Source organism: Bufo gargarizans, chromosome 10 (genome assembly GCF_014858855.1).
Source record: "Bufo gargarizans isolate SCDJY-AF-19 chromosome 10, ASM1485885v1, whole genome shotgun sequence".
Taxonomy (NCBI): domain Eukaryota; kingdom Metazoa; phylum Chordata; class Amphibia; order Anura; family Bufonidae; genus Bufo; species Bufo gargarizans.
Genome location: NC_058089.1, coordinates 108111186 through 108138504, shown reverse-complemented (window position 1 = coordinate 108138504; position 27319 = coordinate 108111186). Strand labels below are relative to the sequence as shown.

The 27319-nt window shown below is 40.8% G+C and overlaps 1 protein-coding gene across 1 annotated transcript in view; it reads left to right on the top strand.

Annotated features, from left to right (window-relative positions):
• LOC122920203 (cadherin-11-like) overlaps positions 1–27319 on the top strand; it is a 125168-nt gene that overhangs the window by 80368 nt on the left and 17481 nt on the right. Inside the window, exons 2-7 of the mRNA XM_044269483.1 lie at positions 3258–3644; positions 12526–12820; positions 16548–16667; positions 20125–20292; positions 20449–20636; positions 23843–24096. Coding sequence (XP_044125418.1) covers positions 3417–3644; positions 12526–12820; positions 16548–16667; positions 20125–20292; positions 20449–20636; positions 23843–24096 — 1253 coding nt within the window. The 5' untranslated portion in view covers positions 3258–3416. The remainder of the gene's footprint in view (positions 1–3257; positions 3645–12525; positions 12821–16547; positions 16668–20124; positions 20293–20448; positions 20637–23842; positions 24097–27319) is intronic.

Sequence of the window (27319 nt, the reverse complement as noted above, 5' to 3'; positions counted from 1 at the left end):
TTGCATAAACTCTAACCGCCTTGTTTATGGAGCTGCGTTCATTTATTGGTGTCGCTAGTGAGGCTCGGCAAGCACCGAGGCTGCTCATTTATTTGATGTACAAACAAGAAAGAAATGGAAAATATATGCGGAGATGTGAATTTGAACGGAGAAGCGCCTAATCCTAATCCCAGTAGACCTCTGGTGGCTTCATACCAAGATCTGCCTCTCACTGACTTCTAAAAGATTCGTCTCATCTCATAGATTTACTGCTGCTTCCAAAATCTGAATTTAAAGGGAAACTCTGGACTCTGCCAGGCTTGTTCATTTATTCAATACAACAATATTTAGACTCTGATCTGCTTCATTAGAAACAGTCGTATCAATCTCGAAAGTCAGAAAAAGCAACGTTAAATCTTTTTGGAAGATTATGGATATGGAGCCACCCTTTAAATAATGGAATCCCACTTTAAGTGGATGCCGAACTTCAGGGATCAAGTTGCTTTACTTGAGATTTTCTTAAAGGGACTCTGTCACCACTTTCTAACCCCCACTTTTAAAACTATTGTTCTGTCCATGGAGCCCCTGTGATTACTAAGGTGTTCTTCTAAGCGAAATCTGCTGGCTCGTTTTGATAAAAAAACCTTTTATCTAACCTGTCAGTCATGTAGATAAGGTGCCCAGGGCGTTTCTCCTGGTCTGAACATGCCGCCCGCCACCGCCGTTGGTGCCCAGCTCCTCCTCTGCTCTGAATTAGCGCCGCCTGAAAATCAAGAAATATGCCTCCGGCTCTCCCTCAGTCCCCCCTCCTTCATTTCTAATATCCTGCGCGTGCGCACAGACGTGGGCAGACGTGCGGCTCCGGACAGCTCTTGGCAGGCTCTGACTGGCTGGCGGCAGTGTTCGTCTTATGACGAGGTTGAGCGAAGTGCGCACGCATGCGCACTTCGCTCAATGAGGCTGAATCTAAAAGTCTGCACGGGCGCATCAGGCACAGGCCTGTGCGCACGCGTGGGATCTTAGAAAAGAAGGAGGGGGGACTGAGGGAGAGCCGGAGGCATATTTCTTGACATTCAGGAGGCGCTAATTCAGAGCAGAGGAGGAGCTGGGCACCAACGGCGGCGGCGGCGGGCGGCATGTTCAGACCAGGAGAAACGCCCTGGGCACCTTATCCTCATGACTGACAGGTTAGATAAAAGTTTTTTTTATCAAAACGAGCCAGCAGATTTCGCGTAGAAGAACACCTTAGTAATCACAGGGGCTCAATGGACAGAACAATAGTTTTAAAAGTGGGGGTTAGAAAGTGGTGACAGAGTCCCTTTAATGTTTGCATCGTTGATCTATGGTGACCATTCTGTTGGTTAATGGTTCATGTGTTAAGATAGACTTGGTGCCCTGCCCGACTGTGGGAGGTTGGGCTCGATTAGCCATGTGCGTCCACGATAATGCATGACGGAGCCCCCACTCTGATCAAAGGCTGACAGCGCTGTACATTACATGAAAAGTCCCTGATGACGTCCAGGACCTTCCCTCCCCCATTAATTTACTAGAGCAGATACCGTATATATAGAAAGAGTTTAGTAAAACCTTGAGAAAGCTGTTTGTTTTTCCGCCGTGTCCTGTGACTTGTTAAAAAGTGGGACTTTGACCCATAGGGAAGCACTTCCAGAAGGTGGCGCTAGAGATGAGCAAAGTATTGGAAAATTTGATTCGGCTGCTCCACCGAATTTTACAAAAGTCATTTGTCACGAAGCACATTTCTTTGTAAGTAGTCGGTGCAATGACAGGAAACGGTGATTGCGCCTCTCCTCGTCATTGTACCCCTCAGATGCCGCATTCATACATGACATAAATAACACAGTGTAAAATAAAAAAATATAAATACTTGATCCATTTGCTCACGACGAGCCGGCTGCCGCCATCTTGCTTGAAGATCTGGTGCAAAATCTTGTGATTTGGTGTGAGATCTGGTGACGTCATCGTACCGTCCATGTGGTGACGTCATACGTCAGCGCTCACGGAATTTTGTGCGAGATCTTCAAGCAAGCTGGGGGAGGGCGTTAAATCGCGCTATTTCAGGTTAAATCGATTCGCTGCCACAAAGCACAAGGATATTCGGCTTCAATTCACTCAACACTAGGTGGCGCTAGCGAGATGATTCTCTTCCCCTGGGCCTCTTTGCATCGAGAAAGTAACGAATAGTAGAAATAGTAATCTGGGAGTTACTGAATATGTTGGTGACAGATAAGCAATTCATGAAACGGTATAGAAATCATACAATATCATAGCCAACAAATACAAGTCTGCATTTAAAGGGGCTATCCCATTGGAAAAATGGACATGATATAGTACGTGACAACCTCTTTCTAACACAGCTAGAACCAGCCCTGTACCTCACTTGGATCCAGAGATCTCCACATCCATTGCTCCAATTGCTCTGCCAGATTTATTTCAAGCTGACATCTTAGGAGGCGTGCACTTTCTCAGGAGTGTGTCCTTTAAGCTGCAGCTAGTCGCCATTGAAGGATGGAACTGAGCATGTGCTTCCATCTCAGCGAGCAGGACAGAGAAATTAGAGAAAGAGCAAACAGCAGGTGGCGCTGTACAGATAGATTTCAGGGAATAACTAAAGTATTCGGAAGTATTCAGATCCAGGGACTGGTTTGAAAAATTGAGAATATTGTTTGTGGGCCAACCCATTTTACAGGAGAGCCTCTAGTGGTCACAAAGAGTACTGCAATTGTTTTACCTAATAGCAGTACAGTTTTCTTAAATGTGTGATGTTGCTATGAATTGGTTTTGTCTTGTCAGTGGTTGTGCAAGGTATTGCAGATTAGCTCTATTAATAACAGTACTGCTACTCAGTGATGGTCAGTTCACAGTGTTCGCCAGCGAACACATGCGGGCTGCCATATTTAGTAAGGTAGACTCACCCGTCCGGCGATGCACAGGTAAGCCCTTACCTGTGCCGGGAGCCGGTCTGAAATCAAATGCGGTCACCGGGAGCAGGCAGTTCCGAGAACAGCCGCCGGGGGCCTACATCGGGCTGTTCTCGGAACTGCCTGCTCCCGGTGACTGCATTTGATTTCAGACCGGCTCCCGGCACAGGCACAGGTAAGGGCTTACCTGTGCATCGCCGGACGGGTGAGTCTAGCTTACTAAAGATGACAGCCCGCATGTGTTCGCTGGCGAACACTGCGAACTGACCATCACTGCTGCTACTACTACTCATCATCCTATGGCGATATCATATTTACGTGACTCTTCTTCTTTTTCAGGATCAATAAAGGACAATTGGAAAGAACAGAGACGTGAATTATGGATATAACCTCTGGGATGGCATTAACCTGTTGGATTTGCTACTAACCTGCGGTTTTGCACTATTTTGAGGGGACTTAGAACTGGAAGCGAGGACTGTCGAGCAAACACTACCAAAAATGAAGAAGGACTTTTGTTTACATGGCATTCTTTTATGCCTGGGGATCGCATACTGTAGTCACGTCACATCCACAAGAAGAAGCGGTAAATTAAGGCAGTCATTTCATGGTCACCATGAAAAGGGCAAAGAAGGACAAGTCTTACATAGGTCCAAGAGGGGATGGGTATGGAATCAGTTTTTTGTAATAGAGGAATACACCGGACCGGATCCTGTGCTTGTTGGACGGGTAAGACCTATTTCCTTATTTCGAGTTATTTCTACTGTTTTTGGCATATTATTACTGTGAATTAAAGGGATGGTCTGGGATTAATCACTTTTGTCCTTCAGCTGGTATTGAAGCTTATCTTCATTCACTTGGATGGGGCAGAGCTGCAATTGAAGATGCAGACATCTTGTGAAATAAAAAGATAAAATAAAAAATACTAATGATAAAAACAATATTTAACTATAATCTCTGTATTTATAATATATTGTCATTGAAATATACATATATAACTTAAAGGGCTTGTCCAGGTTCAGAGATGAACCCAGACATATCCTCTTTTTCACCTAGGCAGCCCTTTGCCCTGTGCTGAAGCGTGCGGGGCAAGGAATTTTCTTGAGGTCCGGTGGGTAAACTAGGGAGAGACTTCTGCCTGGCAGTGTTGCCAGTAACGTCACTGGTACTAATGGCCGGGCTTTAGCACTGCACTAGCCTGTAAAACAGGCTAAGGCAGCACTAAAGCCCGCCTATGAGTGCCGGTGATGTTACCGGCCACAGTGCTAGGCAGAAGCCTTTGCCTAGCAGTGTAAAAAAACATAAACAAACAGCCCTTGCCCTGAACAATTCAGTGCAGGGCATGGGAGAGCATCGGGACATGAAATGCCCCGATGCTCATATAAGAGAGGTTGCCTGGGTGAAATAGGGGATATGTCCGGGCTCAGCTCTAAACCCGCACAACCCCTTTAATACCATGCACTGTTAATTATTATTACACATATTCACCCATATACGTATAGAAAATATCACTGAGAAAAATAGTTCAAACTCATGAGCTTGCACACTTTTTTTTACCGTTATGCACTACACTATGTAACCTGTAGGTGTCACTGTTTTGCTGTAAATTATTTATGCTGTTTGAAACAGGTCTTGTGATACAAAGGTGTAAGTAGCATGATAACAAATTTGTTACTGGGTCCTTTAATTATTACACATTAGTGACAGTGCCGATGTCCTACCATGAGGCAGTAAGGCTCTTGGACCACCCTCAAAACTCAGAACCTCTCCACTTACTACCATTGGAATCATCAGTGTTGAGATCATCAACAGCTGGCCTTTAACGTTTTTTGGGAGGTTGGATCACACTCTTTTTTGATGGGGATCTACACATTAGTAATGTTTACGAAGACAGAGCCCTCAGAGTCTTCCATTGATGGATACAGGGAACAGACAGGTTGGATTTATACAGTTGATTCTTATCCTTCATCTGGCTGCATGAAGTATTCTGGTCATGTAAAGGGATATCATGAGGGTAGCATAGGGGGTAACTCTTAGATCGTGGGGGTCCGACTTCTAGGACCTCCACTGATCACAAGAATGGGGACCTCGTACACCTTGGAGCATTGGAAATAGTTGAGCTCTGTACTCCTTTGTCTCCAGAACTCCTGTAGAAATGGATAGAATGGCAGAGCACATTATCCATTAATTTCAGGTAAATCCCGACAGGACTCCCAGGAGAGTCAGTGAGTCCTGATGACTCCACCCACACAGGATGATTGACTGCTATCCCTGTATCAGTCTATGTGCACAAAATGCTGTTTACCACTCAGTAGGCCGGCTGGGTAATGAGGACTCTTACAGCCCTATACTAGGAGTCCTCTTAGAATTTACTCTACTTTTAAGGCCGGTTTCAGATGAGCGGAAGCGGTCTGTGAAACACAGTCGATTTCTCAGCCTTTCCACAGTTCAGCTAGTGATCTATGATGCGTCGAGTTCCAGCCCAACCGTAGGTCAACTGTCCTGTACTCACCATCATCTGAGCACAAGCCAGAAGACCCAGGTGGCTACATCACCATGATGCGGTGACTGAGTCAGCTGTGATGTGGTCCTGGAACGCATATTAAACCGACCACAGTACCTTACAGTATCCCCCAGTGTGTTGCTAATCATGTTTTTCTTTCCTCTTTGTGTTTCTTCATACTTGTTAAAAACGCTGTTTTAATGGCGGTTGGTGCTGTCTCCGCGTCAGGTTTGAAGTCAAGGGGGCAGCGGCCTCCTTGCTTCAAGTAAAGCTAAGCCCGCCCCCTACCCCACCTCTCTACAATTAGATGGACATGCTGGCGTGATGCTGGGATTGTGCTCTTCTAGCGCATGCGCTGTACGCTGCCTGTTACAGCGTGACGGCCGGGCGCGCGCGCGATTGAACTGTCCGGCGCATCTGCAGTCGGGTGAGTGAGGATCGCGCTGTAACAGGCAGCATACCGCGCATGCGCTAGAAGAGCGCGATCCCGGCAGCATGTCCACCTAATTGTAGAGAGGAGGGGTAAGGGGCGGGCTTAGCTTTACTTCAAGCGAGGAGGCCGCGGCCCCCTTGACTTCAAGCCTGACTCAGAGACAGCGCCAACCGACATTAAAACAGCGTTTTTTTAAAAAGTATGAAGAAACACAAAGAGGAAAGAAAAACATGATTAGCAACACACTAGGGGATACTGTAAGGTACTGTGGTCGGTTTAATATGTGTTTTGCAGGTGACAGGTTCCCTTTAAACTTTTGGCTCGTACTAGAGGGTTGATTTAAATCTAAATCTTCGCCTGAGGATTTGTAGCCCTCTATCAGAAAAATAAGGCTCCAAATGCTATAAAGATATATGAAACAAATAATCAGCACGGAATTTAGGACCTGATGATAAAAAGTGGAGATTCGGGTTAAATTACTCACACTGATTTATATTTCAGTAGCATCGAGAACATGATAAATTCTTCTCGGTTTTAATAACGCTGTTACAGATTGAGAATATGAAAGGATTCAAGAGACTTTAGGATTTATGAAAATAGTTTGTGCTTACAATGAAGATTATGCCTGTCTCTTCTATTTCCCATAGAAGACCCCGCCGGCCGGGCCTCCCACCGGGCCGCAGTGAATAGATTGAATCGTTTATACAGCATTCAGCCGTCCCATACTGCTTTATTTCGGAGTTTTGATTGTTTTGGTGCTTATTCTCAGTTGGGTGTTAGGAAAATGTTTATCAGCGAAATCATCTCTGCATTCGGTCAGCCGATGCTTATTTGGGCTGTGCATGCTTTATAAGAAGAAGTAGTCTACATGAAAGTAAAATCTGACTGTTAAAAGTCATTGTGGCAGATTTAAGAAAAGTGGCGCACTTCACACTGTCTAAGAATACAAATCACAGTCAATGTCTGGCTCATGGACCTTTGTAAATTTGGAGTATGGCAATCCTGCTCCAGATTTAGGCTAGAATTTTGTCAGTTCGTCAAAAAAACTGTCTAGTCTAAGTTTTATGCTACTAATTGGCAGGGGCGCACCACCAATGAGGCCAGGTGAGGCGATCGCCTCAGGCAGCACCAGGTTGGGGCAAGAGGTGGGCAGCAGAAGGACCATGGGCAATGAGCGCTTTCATTGTGGCAATGGGGTTAGGTTCAGTTTTCGCCTCAGGCAGCAGAAAGGCTAGGTGCACCCCTGCTAATTGGCTTAGTTTGACTCCAAAAATGCACAAAAATTTTGGCACATTTTTGGTGCACGGAGCCACAATTTAGGCGCTTTTTGCACTGGTCACTAATAATAGGTTGTTATTACCTGTTCTGTGCAGGTAAAGCTGAGTTCACCTCACCGTTTTGCTTTCCGTTCTTCTGATCTATCAGAAGAAGAGAAAAAAACAAAACAAGATCCTGTAAAAAAAACGGATCACCATCACACCCGACCTGGGATAGAAAGTTCTAGTAGCCTTATGAACAGGATCCGTTTTTTTACAGGATCCGTTTTTTCTCTCTCTCCATCCATAAGAAGAAGAGAAAGCTAAACGGTGTTGTAAACTCAGCCTAATTTTTCAATAGCCTTCTCATTATCATCCCAGGCAGGATTACAATGACAAGTAACACCTTTGTATAGAAAACAGAGACCCCAACATTCATAATAGGTGATATCACAGCTTATCTGCTCCCTCCTGACCTCTGCACAGGTCAAAGAGCATGTCTAGAAAACTCTCCTATAGAAGTCAATGAGGTCCCCTCCTGTCCATTGTGTCTATGGCCCATGTGGCTGATCTCAAAAAACAGGAAGCCTAAATTGTTGCCACGCCCCCTTTTCAGATGAGGTGTAAAAAGATTGGAAAAAGTTGTAAGCCAGTTAATAAATGTGAGGCAAGGTATATACGACAGTTTTTTTTGGCGCAAATTGCCCCCCAAAACTGGCATATTTTCATTAGTAAATCTGCCCCACTGTTTTCTAAGTGGCATCATTCATTCTTTTATTAAAGCATATCCATATAAAATCAAGTTGATATGGCTGTTATGGAGAGAGATGGTCTTGTAACCATTTCAATGGCTAGGGAGAACCTGATCAGGGATGTAATCTACTCAGGTGAGTCATGACAATGTCTTGGAGGTACTAGGACTTTCTATCCTAGTTCAAGTGTGATGGTGTCAAGTAGCAGCTGAAAAGAGCCCCTAAAGTCCCAATATTTTGGTACAGAACTTCAGAAGTAATTAGACAGAGCAACTGGACTTGATGTATTTCTCTTGAAGATGTTTCGCTAGTCATCTGACTAGCTTTGTCTTTTAGATTCTAATAGAGAAAGCCAGTCGGGTGACTAGCAAAACGTCTTCACAAGACAAATACAAGTCCAGTTTCACTGACATAGTATTACTGGTATACCACGACCTGGATAAATGAGGACCTTAACATTTTATAGTGTGTCGTATCGGAGAAGCCTTTAAAGGGGTTGTTTAGCAGGGACATTTTTGGGCAAAGGGTTCAGGGTAGGTTAAAAAGATAACATGCCAGCTCAGCTAATCACAAGCCTCATGGGGATTTCCACTCTGGCCACTGAGTGGGTAAGTGGGTATTAGTGATGAGCGGGAGGTGCCATATTCGATTTTGCAATATTTCATTCTGTAACGGACCGTTTCAGCAGACAAGGGGTTAAAATCCGTTTAGGCGATATGCCCCTTTCTGAGAGACAGGCACAGCTACTGCAGAACACCAAACTCCCGAACTGGATACAAAATAGCACTCCAAACTGGAACCTCGCGAATAGCTGCCAGCAGACGAACAGGAAAAGCATTCAGTCAGCTTACACTCCTGGCAATCAGTCTCCAACAGCATACAGGGAATCCCCCCAATAACGAGACAAGGCTCTGTCTTGAGGGTCAGCAGTGGTCTGACTGTACTTCAGGTACAGCCCCTTTTATTCATAAAAACAAACATAGTACTGCCCACAGGGTTTTGAAATCCAACCAATCAATACCTTACAACACACACAATGCAAGTACAGCAACCAATCGTTCCCGCCCCCTAGAGGACCAGAAGGGAGACTGCGACACAGAACAGATACAACACATCCCCACAATGCATCATGGTTTCCTCCTCTCTGTCCCAGAGACAACCGAAGGCAATCCAATTATCTCTCAGGACAAAGGGAGATCACCAATACACATGTGGAGACAACAGGACAGACATCACAATTTAAACATACCAATGTCACACCCCCACAGCAAACACAGACATTTAACATATCCCCAGATAGCTCAAGTCTGAGTGCATATCATTAGGTGAATGGCACTCAGAATACACGAATACAACAATATTAGCTATCTGGGTGCCCTCACATAACATACAATTTAACCGAACGCATAATAACATAAAATACAATTCAATGGTACCATTGGATTGACTGAGTGAGCAGTCCCTCGACTAGAGCACCCTTACCACACTGAGAAGGGAGGTGAGCTATCCACTAAATTTTACATAAAATACAATTCCACAGACAGATTTAAGCTGTGCGGCCGGTCTGTCTTCTCCTTTAAAGTTACTATGGGCCATAATCCTGAGGCAAGAGGCTTTTAAACAGCCCTCTCCAAAACCCAGTGGCGAGTTTGGTTTCGCCACACGTTCTTATATTCGATTGAATATTTGTTGTATATTCGTCGAAATCGAATATTCGTCATTATTCTATTTATCGCGAATAATATGCGATTTAATTATTCTCGTATTGCTTTTTTTAAAATTTGTATAACTGTATAAGGCAACTTTCCGATTGGTTGGCTATGGCTAATATGTGTATTTTACGAATATTCGCTATATTGCTATATATTCTTGTTTTAGAATATGACGAATATTCTAAAAATCTAAGTTATAGCAATATAGCAAATATTTGTAAAATACGCATATAGACTGCAATTTAGCTAATATAGTGCTATAATCTTTTCTTTATAGTCAAATTTTTTTTGTCTCTTCTGAACATTAGTTTTGTAAAAAATTGACACTATTAAAAAAATATACTATATTAGATAAATTGCAGTCTATATGTGTATTTTACAAATATTTGCTATATTGCTATAGCTTCGATTTTTAGAATATTACGAATATTCTAAAAAACAAAGTCATAGCAATATAGCGAATATATTCATTATTTAGAATATTCGTCTTTTTTTTTTTTCAATCTGTACTGTTATTCCACTTTGGCATACTCCTCCCCGACAAGCGTCCCCGTCACCATGGGAACGTTTTTGGGTTAGAATATACTATCGGATCTGAGTTTTCACGATCTCAGGGAAAACTCAGATCCGATGGTATTTTCTAACCCACAGGCGTTCCCATGGTGACGGGGACGCTTGTTGGGGAGGAGTATGCGAACAACTGTATAGATTGGAAAAAAAAAGCTGAATATTCTAAATAACAAATATATTCCCTATATTGCTATATATTAGTTTTTTTGAATATTCGTAATTTTGTTTCCATATGAAAACATGATTCCTTCCTGCTTAAGTTGCTTGTGGGCCAATGACTCATTGACCCACAAGAAAGAAGCAGGGAGGAATCATGTTTTCAGATGTTAAAAAATTACGAATATTCGATATAGCGAATATATAGAACTATATTCGAAATATTTGCGATTTAGCGAACTTGTGATATTCGCGATTATTATTCGCTATTCGAATATTCACGCTCAACACTAGTGGGTATATCCTATGCATCAAGATAGGACCAGGAAATAGGGACCAACAGGTACTGTAAGCATCAGAAGGGGAGCAGTGAGGGATCATTGAGACTTCTTTTATTTATTTTTGCCCACTCTGCGCCCTTTTTACCAAGTGATTCCTTACTGGACAACCCTACAACAGTGAAAAGGATAGAGGAGATGGAAAGACAGTTAAAATATGCTGGTGAAGTTATAGGAGGTGCAGAGGTAGCAGTTGCACCCAGATCCTGTTCCCAGAGGAAGTGAAAAGCCCCCATTTCCACATAGAAGGACATTAGGCAAAAGGCACATGATACCACCCCTGGTCCTTGGCTATCTTCACTGTGCTTCAGTCCTGGCATGTAACATTCTGACACAGATAAAGCCATGTGTGTCGGTGCAGTGACATGTCTCCAGACCGAGCAGTGACGTTCCCCTTGGGTCCCCAGTGTGTCCCTATGCTGGAAGTTTACATGGAGGACCGAAGCATAGTGAAGACAGACGGGGACCCACAGAGCCAGAACTGAGCAGCAGGGAGAAGGTGATCATGCTTTATTTCACAGGTCATATGAGGAGGGAGTGGTTTTAAAAAAATATATCAATCCTGAACAACCCCTTTAAAGAGGACCTTTCACCGCTCCTGTCATGCCTGTTTTAATAGCTACATGCATTTCCCATGTCATAACAATTCTGGAGCATCTATTCTTATGGCTCTAGGTTATGCCATTCCTGTGTTATTTCTACTAGAAGTTATGGATGAATTGCTAGCAGTCTGCAGTAAGGGTACAGAGGGGAGGTACCCAGTTGGGGGTGTGTACCTGCACGGACCCACTTTATCCAATCAGTGCTGCCATTTTCAGACTGCAGGTACACCCCCCCAACTTGTTCCCACCCCTCTGTACCCTTACTGCAGACTGCTAGCAATTCAGTCATAACGTCTAGTAGACATAATAGAGGAATGGCACAACATAGAGACATAAGAATAGATGCTCCAGAACAGTTATTACATGGGGAATGCATGAAGGTATTAAAACTGGCATTTCAGGAGGGGTGACAGGTCCTCTTTAAGTTTAAAGGGAATCTGTCAGCTCCAAAACACCCCCTAATCTAAAGTAAGCGGTGTATAGTGTAAGTGATGCCGAGTCCGGTTATGTAATTTGTATCTTCATACTCAGAGCTGTGCTCCAGTAAACTAGCATTATGTCCTCTCCATTATGTACTCCCAGTGCATTTTACTGCTGGTTTGAGGGAGCACAGGGTCAGAATGCAAGTGAAAATTTATGCTGACATTGCTAAATGATATATATATATATATATATATATATATATACAGTACAGACCAAAAGTTTGGACACACCTTCTCATTCAAAGAGTTTTCTTTATTTTCATGACTATGAAAATTGTAGATTCACACTGAAGGCATCAAAACTATGAATTAACACATGTGGAATTATATACACAACAAAAAAGTGTGAAACAACTGAAAATATGTCATATTCTAGGTTCTTCAAAGTAGCCACCTTTTGCTTTGATTACTGCTTTGCACACTCTTGGCATTCTCTTGATGAGCTTCAAGAGGTAGTCACCTGAAATGGTCTTCCAACAGTCTTGAAGGAGTTCCCAGAGATGCTTAGCACTTGTTGGCCCTCTACAATTTTCATAGTCATGAAAATAAAGAAAACTCTTTGAATGAGAATGTGTGTCCAAACTTTTGGTCTGTACTGTATATATACATAATATATATATATATATATATATATATATATATACATAAATCCAGAAAAATGAGCGGCACTCCAATGGAAGAAAAACAAATGAACCTTTATTCACCCAGGTGCAACGTTTCGGCTCTGCTCTTGAGCCTTTTTCAAGCATGAAATACATATATATATATAATTTGGTCATATATTAATTTGTGTGTTATTTTGCCAGCTTCATTCAGATGTCGATTCTGGGGATGGGAAGATTAAGTACATACTCTCAGGGGAAGGAGCTGGGACTATTTTCGTCATCGATGACAAATCAGGGAACATTCACGCAACAAAGACCTTGGACAGAGAAGAAAGAGCTCAGTACACATTAATGGCGCAAGCTGTTGACCGAGAAACGAACAAACCCTTGGAACCACCTTCAGAATTTATTGTGAAAGTCCAAGACATCAATGATAATCCTCCAGAATTCTTACAAGAAAACAACCATGCTAATGTGCCAGAGATGTCCAGTGTGGGTACGTGTACTGACCAAACTCTTCATCCTGTCCATGTGTGCATGCTATACATATGTTCTCCATTCATTGCTTCATACATGGAGGACCCATTTAAGTAGAAAATACATAAGACCATGACCTTCATCAGGACTGAGTTATATGTGCTTTCAACTAGCACAGTATCAGTATACTGTAATCTGCTGCTCATTGCATTTCTTAAAGGGTTTATGTCATGATTGATGTAAAAAAGGAAGATCATGCGTCATATAGTACATGACAATTTCTTTCTACCAAAGCTAGAACCAGCCCTGTACCTCACATGGGTCCAGAGATCTCCCCATTCATTGCTCCTGCTGCTCTGCTAGATTATCTTCCGCCTGGCAGCTCGGGGAGTGTGTCCTTTCTGCTGCAGCTCTCTCCTTGTATGTGTAACTGCTACAGCTTCTAACAGAACGTATGGCTGGTGGCAGTTAATGATTTAAACTGAGCACTTGCGACCAGCTCAGTAAAACGGACAAAAAAATAAGGACAAAAGGATACACAGCAGGTGGCGCTCTACAGATACATTTTATTGAATAACTCACTGGCTGTACAACATTTTTAATTACATGCAAGTATAAATGTATTCAGATCCAGCTGCTGGTTTGAAAAAATGTAGAATATGTTTTGTGACGCAACACATTTAAAGTCAAAATATCAAGAATGAACAAAGCAAAGCTAAATGTTGCTGCAATTTTTGACTTTTTTTTAGCATATGTAATAATAAAAGTCACATTGATAAGAGTGAGAGTTCTGGGATGCCCATAGATTCCAAGAACAAGATTATCTGGAAGAATTGGCTGTGATGGACTGTTTCTATATAACTCATAGACTTTATAGAATCGATATGCCACAGTAGTCCTCTCATATGTATAATTAAAGGGGTTGTCCGGATTTAGAGCTGAACCCAGACATACCCAGAATTTCACCCAGGCAGCACCCATGACGAGAGCCATTGGAGCATTTCATGCTCCGATGCTCTCCTTTGCCCTGAGCTGAATCGCGCAGGGCAAAGGCATTTTCAGGAGTTACAGTGACGAACTGGGCTCTCCTTAGGGCTGCCAGGTGGAGGATTCCGCCCAGCAGTAAGCCCGGTGACATCACTGGCACTGATCGGCGGACTTTAGTGCTGCCCTAACTTGTAAAACGGGTAGGCCAGCACTAAAGCCGGCCCCTCAGAGCTGATGACGTCACTGAATACACTAATCCCAAGTTAAATCCTGTATTATACTCCAGAGCTGTACTCACTATTCTGCTGGTGCAGTCACTGTGTACATACATTACTTACCCTGTACTGGTCCTGAGTTACATGCTGTAATATACTCCAGAGCTGTAATCACTATTCTGCTGGTGGAATCACTATGTACATACATTACATTACTGATCCTGAGTTACATGCTGTATTATACTCCAGAGCTGCACTGACTATTCTGCTGGTGGAGTCACTGTGTACATACATTACTTATCCTGTACTGATCCTGAGTTACATCCTGTATTATACTCCAGAGCTGTACTCACTATTCTGCTGGTGCAGTCACTGTGTACATACATTACTTACCCTGTACTGGTCCTGAGTTACATGCTGTAATATACTCCAGAGCTGTAATCACTATTCTGCTGGTGGAATCACTATGTACATACATTACATTACTGATCCTGAGTTACATGCTGTATTATACTCCAGAGCTGCACTCACTATTCTGCTGGTGGAGTCACTGTGTACATACATTACGTATACTGTACTGATCCTGAGTTACATCCTGTATTCTACTCCAGAGCTGCACTCACTATTCTGCTGGTGGAGTCACTGTGTACATACATTACTTATCCTGTATTGTACTCCAGAGCTGCACTCACTGTTCTGCTGGTGCAGTCACTGTGTACATACATTACGTATAATGTACTGATCCGGAGTTACATCCTGTATTCTACTCCAGAGCTGCACTCACTGTTCTGCTGGTGTAGTCACTGTGTACATACATTACGTATACTGTACTGATCCTGAGTTACATCCTACATTATACTCCAGAGCTGCACTCACTATTCTGCTGGTGGAGTTACTATGTACATACTTTACTTATCCTGTACTGATCCTGAGTTACATCCTGTATTATACTCCAGAGCTGCACTCACTATTCTGCTGGTGCAGTCCCTGTGTACAAACGTTACTTATCCATTACTGATCCTGAGTTACATCCTGCATTATACTCCAGAGCTGCACTCACTATTCTGCTGGTGCAGTCACTGTTTACATACATTACTTATCCTGTACTGATCCTGAGTCACATCCTGTATTATACTCCAGAGCTGCACTCACTATTCTGCTGGTGCAGTCACTGTGTGCATCCATTCCGATTATGTACCTTTAACCCTTCAGATCTTGTGGTCAAATGAGACCACAGCATCTGGAGGCCCAAAAGTCCAGAAGCGCACATGTTTGGGTGTGTTCCGGCCCCTCCCAGCAGAGATGGGGGAGCTGGAGTGTGTGTGCAGCAGCCCCAGACCTTCATAGGCAGGGACTCCATAGAAACATTCTCATAAACTACAATGATAATGCATTAGAGTCTATGAGAAAATCAATCTAATGAGTTCCCCTGCAAAAAAAAAAAAAAAAAAAAAAAGAAGGTTTTAAAAATATACAATTCTTCACCACCTCCTTTCCCCAAAATTAAAAGTATATAAAAATGTAAAAAAATAAACATCATGGGTATCGCCTCCTGGGAAAATGCCAGTACTTTTAAAATCTAAAAATATTTATCCCATACGGCAAACGGAAAATGGAGAAAAGAGAAAATGGCCAATTTGCCGTTTTTTGGTCGCTTCAGCTAGCACAATTTTTTTTTATACAAAATGATCAAACAGACATATTCATCCCAAAAATGGTATCCATGAAACATATGGATCCCCCTGCAAAAAATGAACCCTCAACCTGCTCCATACACATAAAAATTAAAAAAAGTTATAGGGGTAAGAATATGGTGATGCAAAGAAAAAAATAGTGTTTTCCAAAGTTTTTTTTCAGCAATAAAACACAAGAAAAACTATATATGTATCGTTGTAATCATACTGACCCAGAGAATGAAAGTAACAGGTCAGTTTTATCACATAAGAGACGCTGTAAAAACAAAACCCAGAAAACTGTGGCGGGATTGTGTTTTTTTATTTTTTTTTATAATTCCACCCCATTTGGAATTTTTTTCTCGCTTTCCACTAAATTGTATGCCACCGTAAATTGGTGCCATTACAAAGTACAACTTGTCCCGCAAAAAAAAAATCCCCCCAAAAAATCAAATGGGTATGTGAATGGAAAAATAAAAAAGTTATGGCTTTTGATGGTCTGAAAGTAAAAAATTTAAATGGGAAAAAATTAAAATTAAAATTTCCAAGTCATTAAGGGGTTAATGGAAAACAGCCAAAAAATCATCAGCTCCATCCCAAATAGCTTAGTCGATATCATATATTTAGATTTAATTGTGTGAGGAAAATACTTTGTGGAATATACATTACTAGAGCGATATCTGTGCAGAAAAAGAGAAGAGATTTCAGGGCTGATTTACAGTACCGGCCTCTTAGGTGTGTGCCGCAGTCATTGAATAGACAAATGCTCTCTATATATTATTATTATTATTATTCTTCAGAAAAAGCGAATCTGCATAAATGACGTCAGAGAAAGCATTGTCTAACACGTGTCCCATCCTATGTGCTGTAGGTACCTCAGTGATCCAGGTAACGGCATCCGATGCGGACGATCCCACCTACGGCAACAGTGCTAAGCTTGTCTACAGTATTCTCGAAGGGCAGCCGTATTTTTCAGTGGAACCTCAAACAGGTAAATTATCAAGGGCTTTCTGTAAGTTATATCAGTTCTTAATAATTTCATAGTAGATGGATAGATAGATTATAGAAAAAGAAAGAAAAAAAGAATGAATGAAAGTGTGAAGAAAATGTGAAATATATTAGGTGAATTATGTATCAGAGCAATATTTGGTGCTTATTACTAGACTCGCAAAATTAAATAGACCAAAGATCAGCAACCTTCGGCACTCCAGCTGCTGTGAAACTACAACTCCCAGTATGCAAACATGATTGGCTGCTCTTCTAACTTCCATAGAAGTGAATATAGCATTCTGGGAGATGTTGTTCCTGAACAGCTGGAGTGCCGGAGGTTTCTTATCTCTGAGATAGACAGATAGATAATAGATAGATAATATATAAATAGATAGACAGATAGATAGATAAATACTAGATAGATAGATAGATAGATAGAGAGATAATAGATGGATAGCTAGATAATAAATAGATAGATACTAGATAGATAGATAGATAGATAGATAGATAGATAAATAGATAATAGATGGATGGATAGATAGATAATAGATAGATAGATAGATATATAGATAGATAATAGATGGATGGATAGATAGATAATAGATAGATAGATAGATATATAGATAGATAATAGATGGATGGATAGATAGATAATAAATAGATAGATAGATAATAAATAGATAGATAATAGATAGATAGATAGATAGATAGATAGATAGATAGATAGATAGAAAATAAAAATTGGCAGCACCAAACTTCCAGAAATGGAAAAAACAAAACAGGCGAGGTGCTAGCCCAAAGGGACTAGACAGTTGCCCAGTATATAAATATGCAAAAAGTTAGCACACTCAAAAAAGGTAAAGTGAAAAAAAAATAAAGAGTTCATTCGCCCATGTGGAAGCATCATTTCGGTACAACCTTAGAGCTTTTTTCGAGCTTGAAAAAGGCTCTAAGGTTGAACCGAAATGTTGTGTCCACATGGGTGAATAAACTGTTTATTTGTTTTCACTTTACCTTTTTTGAGTGTGCTAACTTTTTGCATATTTAGATAAACAGATAGATTACATAGATAGATAATAGATACATAGATAAAAGATTATAGATAGATAGATTACATCATAGATTGATACTGTAGATAGATATATTATTTGGAAGAGTTTGCACTTTTAGCCAACAAAAAATAACTCAATTATCAAAATCTGGTAGATTTGCTTTTGATTATTTCCTGTTCTTCTCTAGAGTGATGAAGATTAATAATGACAATTTTGTAGTATTTGACAATCGCTCCGTCCTCGCTGTACACTGGTAATAGCCGACCTCTTTATCTGGGCCCTTTTATTCTTACTGCATTAAGTACTATACACAATGAGGGCTGCGCTGGAAGGTTTTTGTACCAGTCATACAATATGTGTTGGTGGATTAGTCCCGTCTGTAAATTTGTTGCTTGTTACCATGACAATATGGTGAGGGTCAGGGTAAAATTGTCAAAATCCCCCCGCTGTTCCATCAGATGCATGGGTTTTGAATATCCTGTCTGTCAAAGGGCTCAGCCAAAAATGTAGATTATTTTTTTTTTTTTTTTAAGAACTTGACATTGTATCCTTACTGTTTTCTATGACTAGCCGTACTTCCATCCAACAGAATAAACTAAATAGCGTTGAAGCATCTTGTACATGACTGATGACAGTTGTAGAGCTCTGTGGTACTTGTTGGTGCTGTGTAGGTTCCATACCCAAATCATTGATCTCTGGGGGTGCTAGGACCGATCCCTGTCTATCTGATACTAATGACCAATGCTGAGGATAAGCTACCAAAATCTAAGCACCAAAAAACCAAACATTTTAATATATCATTGATGCTGAATATATGACCCCCAACGTATTACAATGCACTATGACGAGATTGTCGCCATTCCCTTCAGAGCTCAGAATCTAGTCTTCCTATCTCAGGCACACACACTAAGACCAACTGGTGACCAAATAAACCTGTCAGTATGATCTTGAAGTCTAGAAGGAAGCTTGTGCCAAAATTGGGAGGTTGCTCTTGGTTGGATTTGAATCTAAGATCCCCCATTCTACAAGAAATCACTGGGTCTACCCATTGATTTACTGCGCTCATATGATTAGCAGAGGTGCCTTGCAGCGCTGGGGCTCTAGGTTCAAATCCAAACCAAGGGCAACATCTGCATGACGCTTGTATGTTTTCCCTGTATTTGTGCGGGTTTCCTTCTCACCCTAGGGGACATCTGGATTACTAACATGTGGTAAATGATTATGTGCCCTCCACCTATGCGTGGAACAGGACTACATGTTCCTACCAAATCACCCTTTATGGTTATGATTTGTCAACATGTCACTCCCTTGACATAAGGACCCTTATGAGAGGGACTGTGTCCACTCAGGACCACACATCATTATATAGATACTACCTAGCTGGTCAACAGATTGCTTCAGGATTGAAAGAATACACCTCCCTCCTGTGATTGGTTCTGCTGGACAGCGCCTACCTCATCATAGGCTCATCCCTATAGAACGAGCGGGAATGGGTGGGTATGCGCACGCGGCCATACCAGCCCCGGATACCTGATTGTACACCGCACGTGCACCCAGCACAACTCATTGATAATTTAAGTTACCTTTGGGAATTGCACTCCTTCTTACTGATGAGATCAGTACTCTACCAGATGTGTATGTACTTTTGGGAACATGGTCTGGCTTATCCCACACATGTGGTCTATCATTTTGGGATACCAACAGCGTGCTAATATATCCACAGCACGCACATTGCAGACCACTGTGTGCTGGAATTAAAGCAGCCCAGATGCATTCACACTGACTAAACTTTCATGACACAGGTCCCATCTGCCTGTCTCTAATATTTTATTAGAGGGTCTTTGCCTAATTTTAACATCAATCTAATAAAGTGCTTCCTCACATTTCCTCTAAACTCAATAAATCCAGAGATGACCAGTTAAAAAATAAAATAAAAAATGATTTTGAGATACTCTGTCAGGAGATGCTTATTATTTGTCTTCATGTGGCCCCCTAGTGGCTTTGATGTGTATTGCAGCTGGGCCCAGATTTTGTTAGCTTTTCGCAGCATTGTATTGAATTTGTATTTACAATAAACTTCTTTTTTTTTTTCCTTTTTTTTTTCTTTTTATCCAAAATTATGAATATAAATAGTAAAAATATATTTAATATATTTTTTTATTACACTTTATTTATAAATTTTTATACATTGAATATATTTATTCTATTATAATCCATTTTTTTAAAATATATTTTAATAAATATCATTGTATTAAAATTAATTACTTTATGACTATATTAATTACTGATTCAGTTCCACTTTTGATTTATGCAATGCCAATAAGCATGAGAGTGCCTTAAATTAGTAGCAGCACAAAAAGTTGATGTTTGCCTTGGTTCTAATGCCCCTTTATGCAATGATCTCAGGTATCATAAGGACAGCACTTCCAAACATGGATAGAGAAGCCAAGGAGCAATACCATGTGGTGATCCAAGCAAAGGACATGGGAGGACACATGGGAGGACTCTCAGGGACAACCAAAGTCACAATAACTCTGACAGACGTCAATGACAACCCTCCAAAGTTTCCTCAAAGTGAGTGGATTTTTTTTCTTTAGTTAAATAAAAATAATTATGACATGGGTAAAATTTGACAGATTTTATACATTTTTTAGAAGAACATTTATACAGTTTTTTCTCTTCTTTATTTTGTTTTTAATTGGACTTCATTTGCACAATTTATCCACACAGGTGCATACCCCATGTCTGTGTCAGAAGCTTCTGTTCCAGGAGATGAAGTTGGAAGGTTAAAAGCCAAAGATCCCGACTTGGAAGAAAATCGGCAAACAAAGTATCGCATCCTTGATGGTGATGGTGCCGAATATTTTGAAATCACAACAGATTATCTAACACAGGAGGGCGTTGTAAAACTTAGAAAGGTAAAATATTGTAGCATTGGTTCATAAAGTAGGTGCCATATGATCAGATATTCTGGAGTTTGAGAAGGCCTTTGTGAAGTTAGCTGTTGACTCAACTACATGTGTTACCTTCGTTTTAACCCCTTAAGGACCCCTGCTGTACATGTACGTCACAGCTGGGCGTCACCTAAGAACCAGTAACGTAGATGTATGGCAGGCTGATTGAGCAGGTGCAGCGGCACGGACCAGCGGCAGTCACTGATGCCGGTGTGTTAACCCCTTGTAAAAGCTGACCACGGCATACAGAGGGTTTGCGGAGTGTATGGGTGCCCTCCACTTCCCCATCGGGTCCCCGCGCTGCAGTGGCGGGGACCCAATGACAGAGAAGGCAAGCCCGATGCCTTCCAAAGGCATCGGAGCTTGCCTTCTACAGAAGCCTGTGAGATCCAGCCTGTAGGCTGGGTCTCACAGGCAGGCTGTCAGCATAAAAGCTGACAGCCAATGCATTACAATGCAGGTTGTATTGTAATGCAGTGCAGAGGGGATCAGACCCTAGAAGTTGAAGTCTCACAGTCACAGTGGGGGGGGGGGGAAGTGAAAAAAATGTTTTTTTTTATAATAAAACCAGACATATTGGGTATTGACGCATCTGTAACGACTGGCTCTACAAAAATATCACATGATCCACCCCCTCACCTGAACGCAGTAGAAAAAATAAAATTAAAACTGTGCTAAAACAATAATTTTTTTGTCACTTTACATCACAAAAACACCAGGTAACACCAGGCTTTAACACCAGGCTTTCAAAAAGTCATCCGCACCCCAAAATCATACCATTCAAACCGTCATCTCATCACACAAAAAATTAAACCCTACCTAAGACTATCGCCCAAAAAATAAAAAAAACTATGGCTCTCAGAATATGGAGACACTGGAACATGACATTTGTTTAAAAAATGCTGTTATTGTGCAAAAATTAAATAAATAAAAAAGTATACATATTAGGTATTGCCACATCCTTAACAGCCTGCTGTATAAAAATATCACATGAACTAACCACCCAGGTAAACACCGTAAAGCAAAATAAAATAAAAACTGTGTAAAAAAGCCATTTTTTGTCACCTTACATAACAAAAAGTCATACACACCCCAAAATTGTACCAATCAAACCATCATCTCATACCGAAAAAAAATTGGTATTGTCGCGTCCGTAACAACCTGCTCTGTAAAAATACCACATGATCTAACCTGTCAGATGAACATTGTAAATATCAAAAAATTTAAACTGTGCCAAAACTGCTATTTTTTGTTACCTTGCCTCACAAAAAGTGTAATATAGAGCAACCAAAAATCATATGTACCCTAAAATAGTACCAGCAAAACTGCCACTTTATCCCGTAGTTTGCAAAATCAGGTAATTTTTGGGGAGTTTCTACTCTAAGGGTGCATCAGGGTGTCTCCAAATGTGACATGGCAACTTAAAATTATCCCAGTGAAATCTGCCTTCCAAAAACCATATGGCGTTCCTTTCCTTCTGTGTGCACGTACAGCAGTTAAGACCACATATGGGGTGTTTCTGCAAACTACAAAATCAGGGTAAAAAATATTGAGTTTTGTTTGGCTGTTAACCCTTGCTTTGCTAGCAGGAAAAAAAATTATTAAAATGGAAAATCTGCCCAAAAAGTTAAATTCAGAAATTTCATCTCCATTTTCCTTCAATTATTGTGGAACACCTAAAAGGTTAACAAAGTTTGTACAATCAGTTTGCCTTGAAGGGGTGTAGTTTCTAAAATAGGGCAACTTATGGGTGGTTTCTGTTATGTAGGCACCACAAAGTAACTTTAGACCTAAACTGGCCCTTAAAAATTGGGTTTTGGAAATTTTCTTAAAAATGTATAAGATTTTCTTCTAAACTTCTAAGCCTTCTAACGTCCCAAAAAAGAAAATCTCATTTAAAAAAATGATCCAAACATGAAGTAGACATATGGGAAATGTAAAGTAATAACTATTTTAGGAGGTATCACTATCTGTTTTAAAAGCAGAGAAATTGAAATTTTGACTCAAATTTACCACTGTCATTAAGTACAGAATGGCTTGGATAAGTAAAAGTGCTTTAAAGTTATCACCACATAAAGTGACATATGTCAAAAAATGGCCTGTCCTTAAAGGGATTCTGTCACCACATTTTACCCCCTACAGTAAAACATAGCTACTTGTAGGTCTCCCTGAGCTGTATTAAATGATGCCCTTATTAACTAATAGTCTTGATTTATTTATTTATAAAATCGATTTTAGTGATATGCTAATGACTTACATAAGGTGCCCAAGGGGATGTCCTTTCCTAACTTGGTGCCCAGCCGCACCCCTCTGTCCGGTGCCCAGCGCCGCCTTCCTGAGTCCAGAGCCGCTCTAATATAATATATTCAATAGCCGGCACGCTGATGTAATCCTTGAGCCTGTTTGAAATCCCGTGCGTGCGCACTACACACTGTAGTCTGCGCCCGTGCGGACTACAGGTAATGGCATCGTAGAGCGCAGTCATTAGCATATCACTAAAATTGATTTTATAAAGAAATAAATCAAGACTATTAGTTAATAAGGGCATCATTTAATACAGCTCAGGGAGACCTACAAGTAGCTATGTTTTACTGTAGGGGGTAAAATGTGGTGACAGAATCCCTTTAAGGTGAAAAATGACAGGGTCCTGAAGGTGTTAATCTATACAGACCACAAATTGTGTGTTTACAATTTCATAGTATATCCTTATAGTGGTCAGAGCATCCCATTTCTCTTACGGAGAGCGCAATAAGACTTAATGTTAAAAGATGAAAATCAGGCTAACTGCAGCCGCCACTAGGGGGAGCTTTGGAGCTTACTCCATTCTGTTCATTATTGTAAGAGTTACAGTAAACTCCCCCTAGTGGTTGCTAAAGGAAATCAGAATTGTATGAATTCTATGTCTTTACAGGGGATTTTGAGCCCTGCATCAGAAAAAGGACCCTCCAACCTCATTAAAAACACATTAGTAAATGAATTAGCCCAAAAGTTTGTCAACTCAGTCGCAATTTAAACTATTAGACTGTAGAGGCTGGCGGTTTTCCTTGCTAGAGCATATATTTTTTACTATAATCTACATTTTTGGCTAAAGGTGGGCATATAGAGTACTTGCCATGTTAATACCACTTTCTGAATGTGCATCTAATAGATATATCTTTCTTTTGCGACAGACAGTAGATTACGAAGCCAAGAAGTTCTATAGCATGAAGGTGGAGGCTGCTAATACCCACATAGACTCAAGGTTTCTTAGTAGAGGACCGTTCAAGGACACTGCAACGGTAAAGATCTCCATAGAAGATGCAGATGAACCACCAATATTTTTGGAACCAATCTACACTTTAGAAGTGTATGAGAATGCTCCAAATGACACCGTAGTTGGAAGAGTTCATGCCAAGGATCCCGATGCAGCAAACAATCAGATAAGGTGAGGGTCCTTCTGTTTTTGCAAAAATACTATCTTTCAGTTATTCTTATTTTCCTGACAATTCTTTGGCAAAATCTAGAATATATTTTCTATATTGTATAGTATGACATTGTGCCTATAATTGAGGGTCATCCCGACCCTCAGAGGAGCATCTAGTCTTCAGTGGCCCTCCATTATAGTTATAGGCAAAGGAAACCTGAGAAGGGGATATTTTATCTGTTGTTTTTGGGCCCTAATAGGGAATATGGATAATTGCTTGTGATTACTGTATTTTGTCATATTGCAAGAAACAGGGTCCTCACAGACGATACACCCTTGACACGTTCTGGTATCTTTGTGCTGTTAAATGTACTTTTTTGTAACATGGAGTAAGGGCTGGGGTCTGAATCTAATTGCAGAAATGAATAATTAAAACACAGTTGCCACCATGAGTAAATAGCATGCCAGCCCAGACAACGGCAAGATGCGTCTCCTGAAGATCTTCTTTCTCTGAAGCCAATGTATTTTTCACGGTACTTAAATCTTAAACCGCTTAGTTAATGTAAACACTCAGTCACAAGATTGTTAAGCTGGTATCATTTAGTTAGAGCTTACAATGAAAATGAAAGGTACTTAATGTCCCATTGAGATTATACAGGACTGCCAACAAGAACTACATTACATTACATCTCTCAAATTGATGCTGTTAACCTCGGATCTGACACAGTAGACAGAGTGACGGGGTTATGGATTAGTGAACCCAACTCTTGTTTCATTAATGGATTCCTTGGTGGATATGGAGTCTTGTAAGGTGCCTGGGTATTGATAATCAGGAGCAGAGGTTGATTATCCAATTACATTTATTGACGTGCAGACCAATAAGTCTTATGTGTTGTGTGTACGAAAATCATTAAAAACACATCAGTTAGAATGCATTAACACCCCATCCCCCCAATCACGATTCTGAAGTCTACGATATACAGGGGTTTAAAAGATGGTATATAAATATATATATATATATATATATATATACATATATATGTATATATATACCTGAAGCAACAGAATATATGATGTAATATAGTGAATGTGAACATTTGATCACCAAGTGGTGAACACTGGTACTACAGCTTTCAGGGGGCAGGCTTAGTTGACATATACATGTACAGTATGGTAGACTGATACATTACTGAAGTATTCAGTGACTTTAATGCAAAATATGAACATTACTGTATACCTCGGGGGCAGTGCCAATACAAGAATTGATGTTAAAGGTGTCTTCCTAACATTAATTGTTAGTTTAATATAATTTATCATGAAAAAATAATAGTTTGTACAATTTGTAGTTTTTTTGTTCTGTTACAAAAATGCTACAAAAATGGTCTAGTTGCAAGATATTTTTTTATTTCCTTATAAGGGCCCCACCTAGTGCTCAATTTGCATAGTAATGTGTACATCTTTCTACGGCGCTAAGTGAACAGGTCGCACATGCTCTGTTTCATCGTTCAACTGCCACCAGCAGGATCTTCTTATAGAAGCTGTGACAATTACAGGGAGAGAACTGCAGCAAAAAGGACATGACCCCTGAGCTGTGATAGGGAGAGAGTTGAAGCAGAAAGAAGAGAGGTGCAGCAGGCAGAAAGGACATGCCCCCCTGAGAAAGGACATACCCCTGAGCTATGTGATAGGGAGAGAGACACAGTGTGAAGGACACCCACCCTAAGCTGCAATAAATCTAGCAGAGCAACTGGAGCAATGCATGTGGAGATTTCTGAATCCATGTAAGGTACAGGTCTGGTTCTAATTTTGTTAGAAAGAGATTGTCATGTCCTATATGAAGTCTGATCCTAATTTTTTACATTATGTGACAGTATCATCCGTGTCACCGTCTAGTATTCCCTTCTTCCCTTGGGGTTAGCACCGCCAAAGAATCCACAGAGCAATAAATCGCTATTATCGCTGGTATCGCCAGTATCGCTGGTATCGCCAAATAAGTCCATACATGAGCCAAAGCTGAATACTGGGACAAGACTTTACTGGAAGCCACACAGGCATTCAGAACTACACTTTCTTTTATGCCCTGCTCCCATGAAAGGGAGACACCCACAGCAAATATACATTAACCAATACCACAAAGGTTACAACCCACATAGAATCCTCCCCTCTGCCTGTGATATAATTATGGTACACAATGGTTAACATAATCATCACAGGCAGGAACATACACAATGTTTTCTGTCCTGGAGACAACCGAGGTGTAATTCAATTATCTCTCAGGACAAAGGGAAATTGCCAATACACACGGGGAGACAATGGGACAGACATCACTACTTAAATATACAATGTCCCACCCTTTATAGTACACATAGACATTTAACATCCCAAAATGGCACAAATTAGACCAGGGGTTCAAAAGTTTGTAAAAGTCTCTTTGGCCTGGCTGTACTCATGGCTTTTCTGCCCAAAACCGGTCCTACACAGTCTTTTACCCTGGAGACAATTGAGAAGTGATCCACTTATCTCCCAGGGACAGAGGCCAGACTCCATTAGCCACATGGTAGCAAAAGACAGCAAAATACCTGAACTTATATAACTATGCAGCTATTACATAAAACAGGTACATTCAACATGGGACCGTAATCACATGGTAAGAGGCTGGCAAGTAGTCCTCTTCAAGTACTCGTGGCAAACTCAAAAGAGGGGGATTTGTCACACATTAGTCATGGGATGACCCCTTTGACACAGTGGTCATGCTGTTGCATGGTTGTTCAGTGGCTGCCAGTATGCTGACTCTTATTATTGACCATAAATAGGAAGAAAAATTACTTGCAATAGAAAGGGTTAATAGGAAGACATAAAGCTGTTTTATTTACATTGATGGTATTATACTCTACTGTAGGGACCAGTGAACATTTCTATATGGCATCTTTGGAAATGACTTATAATCAGTAGCATAATTGGTCATCAAACACTGAATACTTAATGAATAATGAATATTTATAGCAGCTTTTTCTCATCTTCCAGAAGTAAGGAAACCAATGTCTCCTACGGTATAGGGAAGCCATTGTTCAATCGGCAAAATAGCCTTGGAAGATGAATAGGGATATTAACCAAACCAGACATTCACCTGTAGAACGTTTATTTGTTTTTTTTTTGTCCCTCGTCAGTATAGAGCAAGTTGCTGGTTGGGTGGATGACTTTGGCTAGATAAGAAGTTAACTAATATTCTGCTCTGTACTGATGA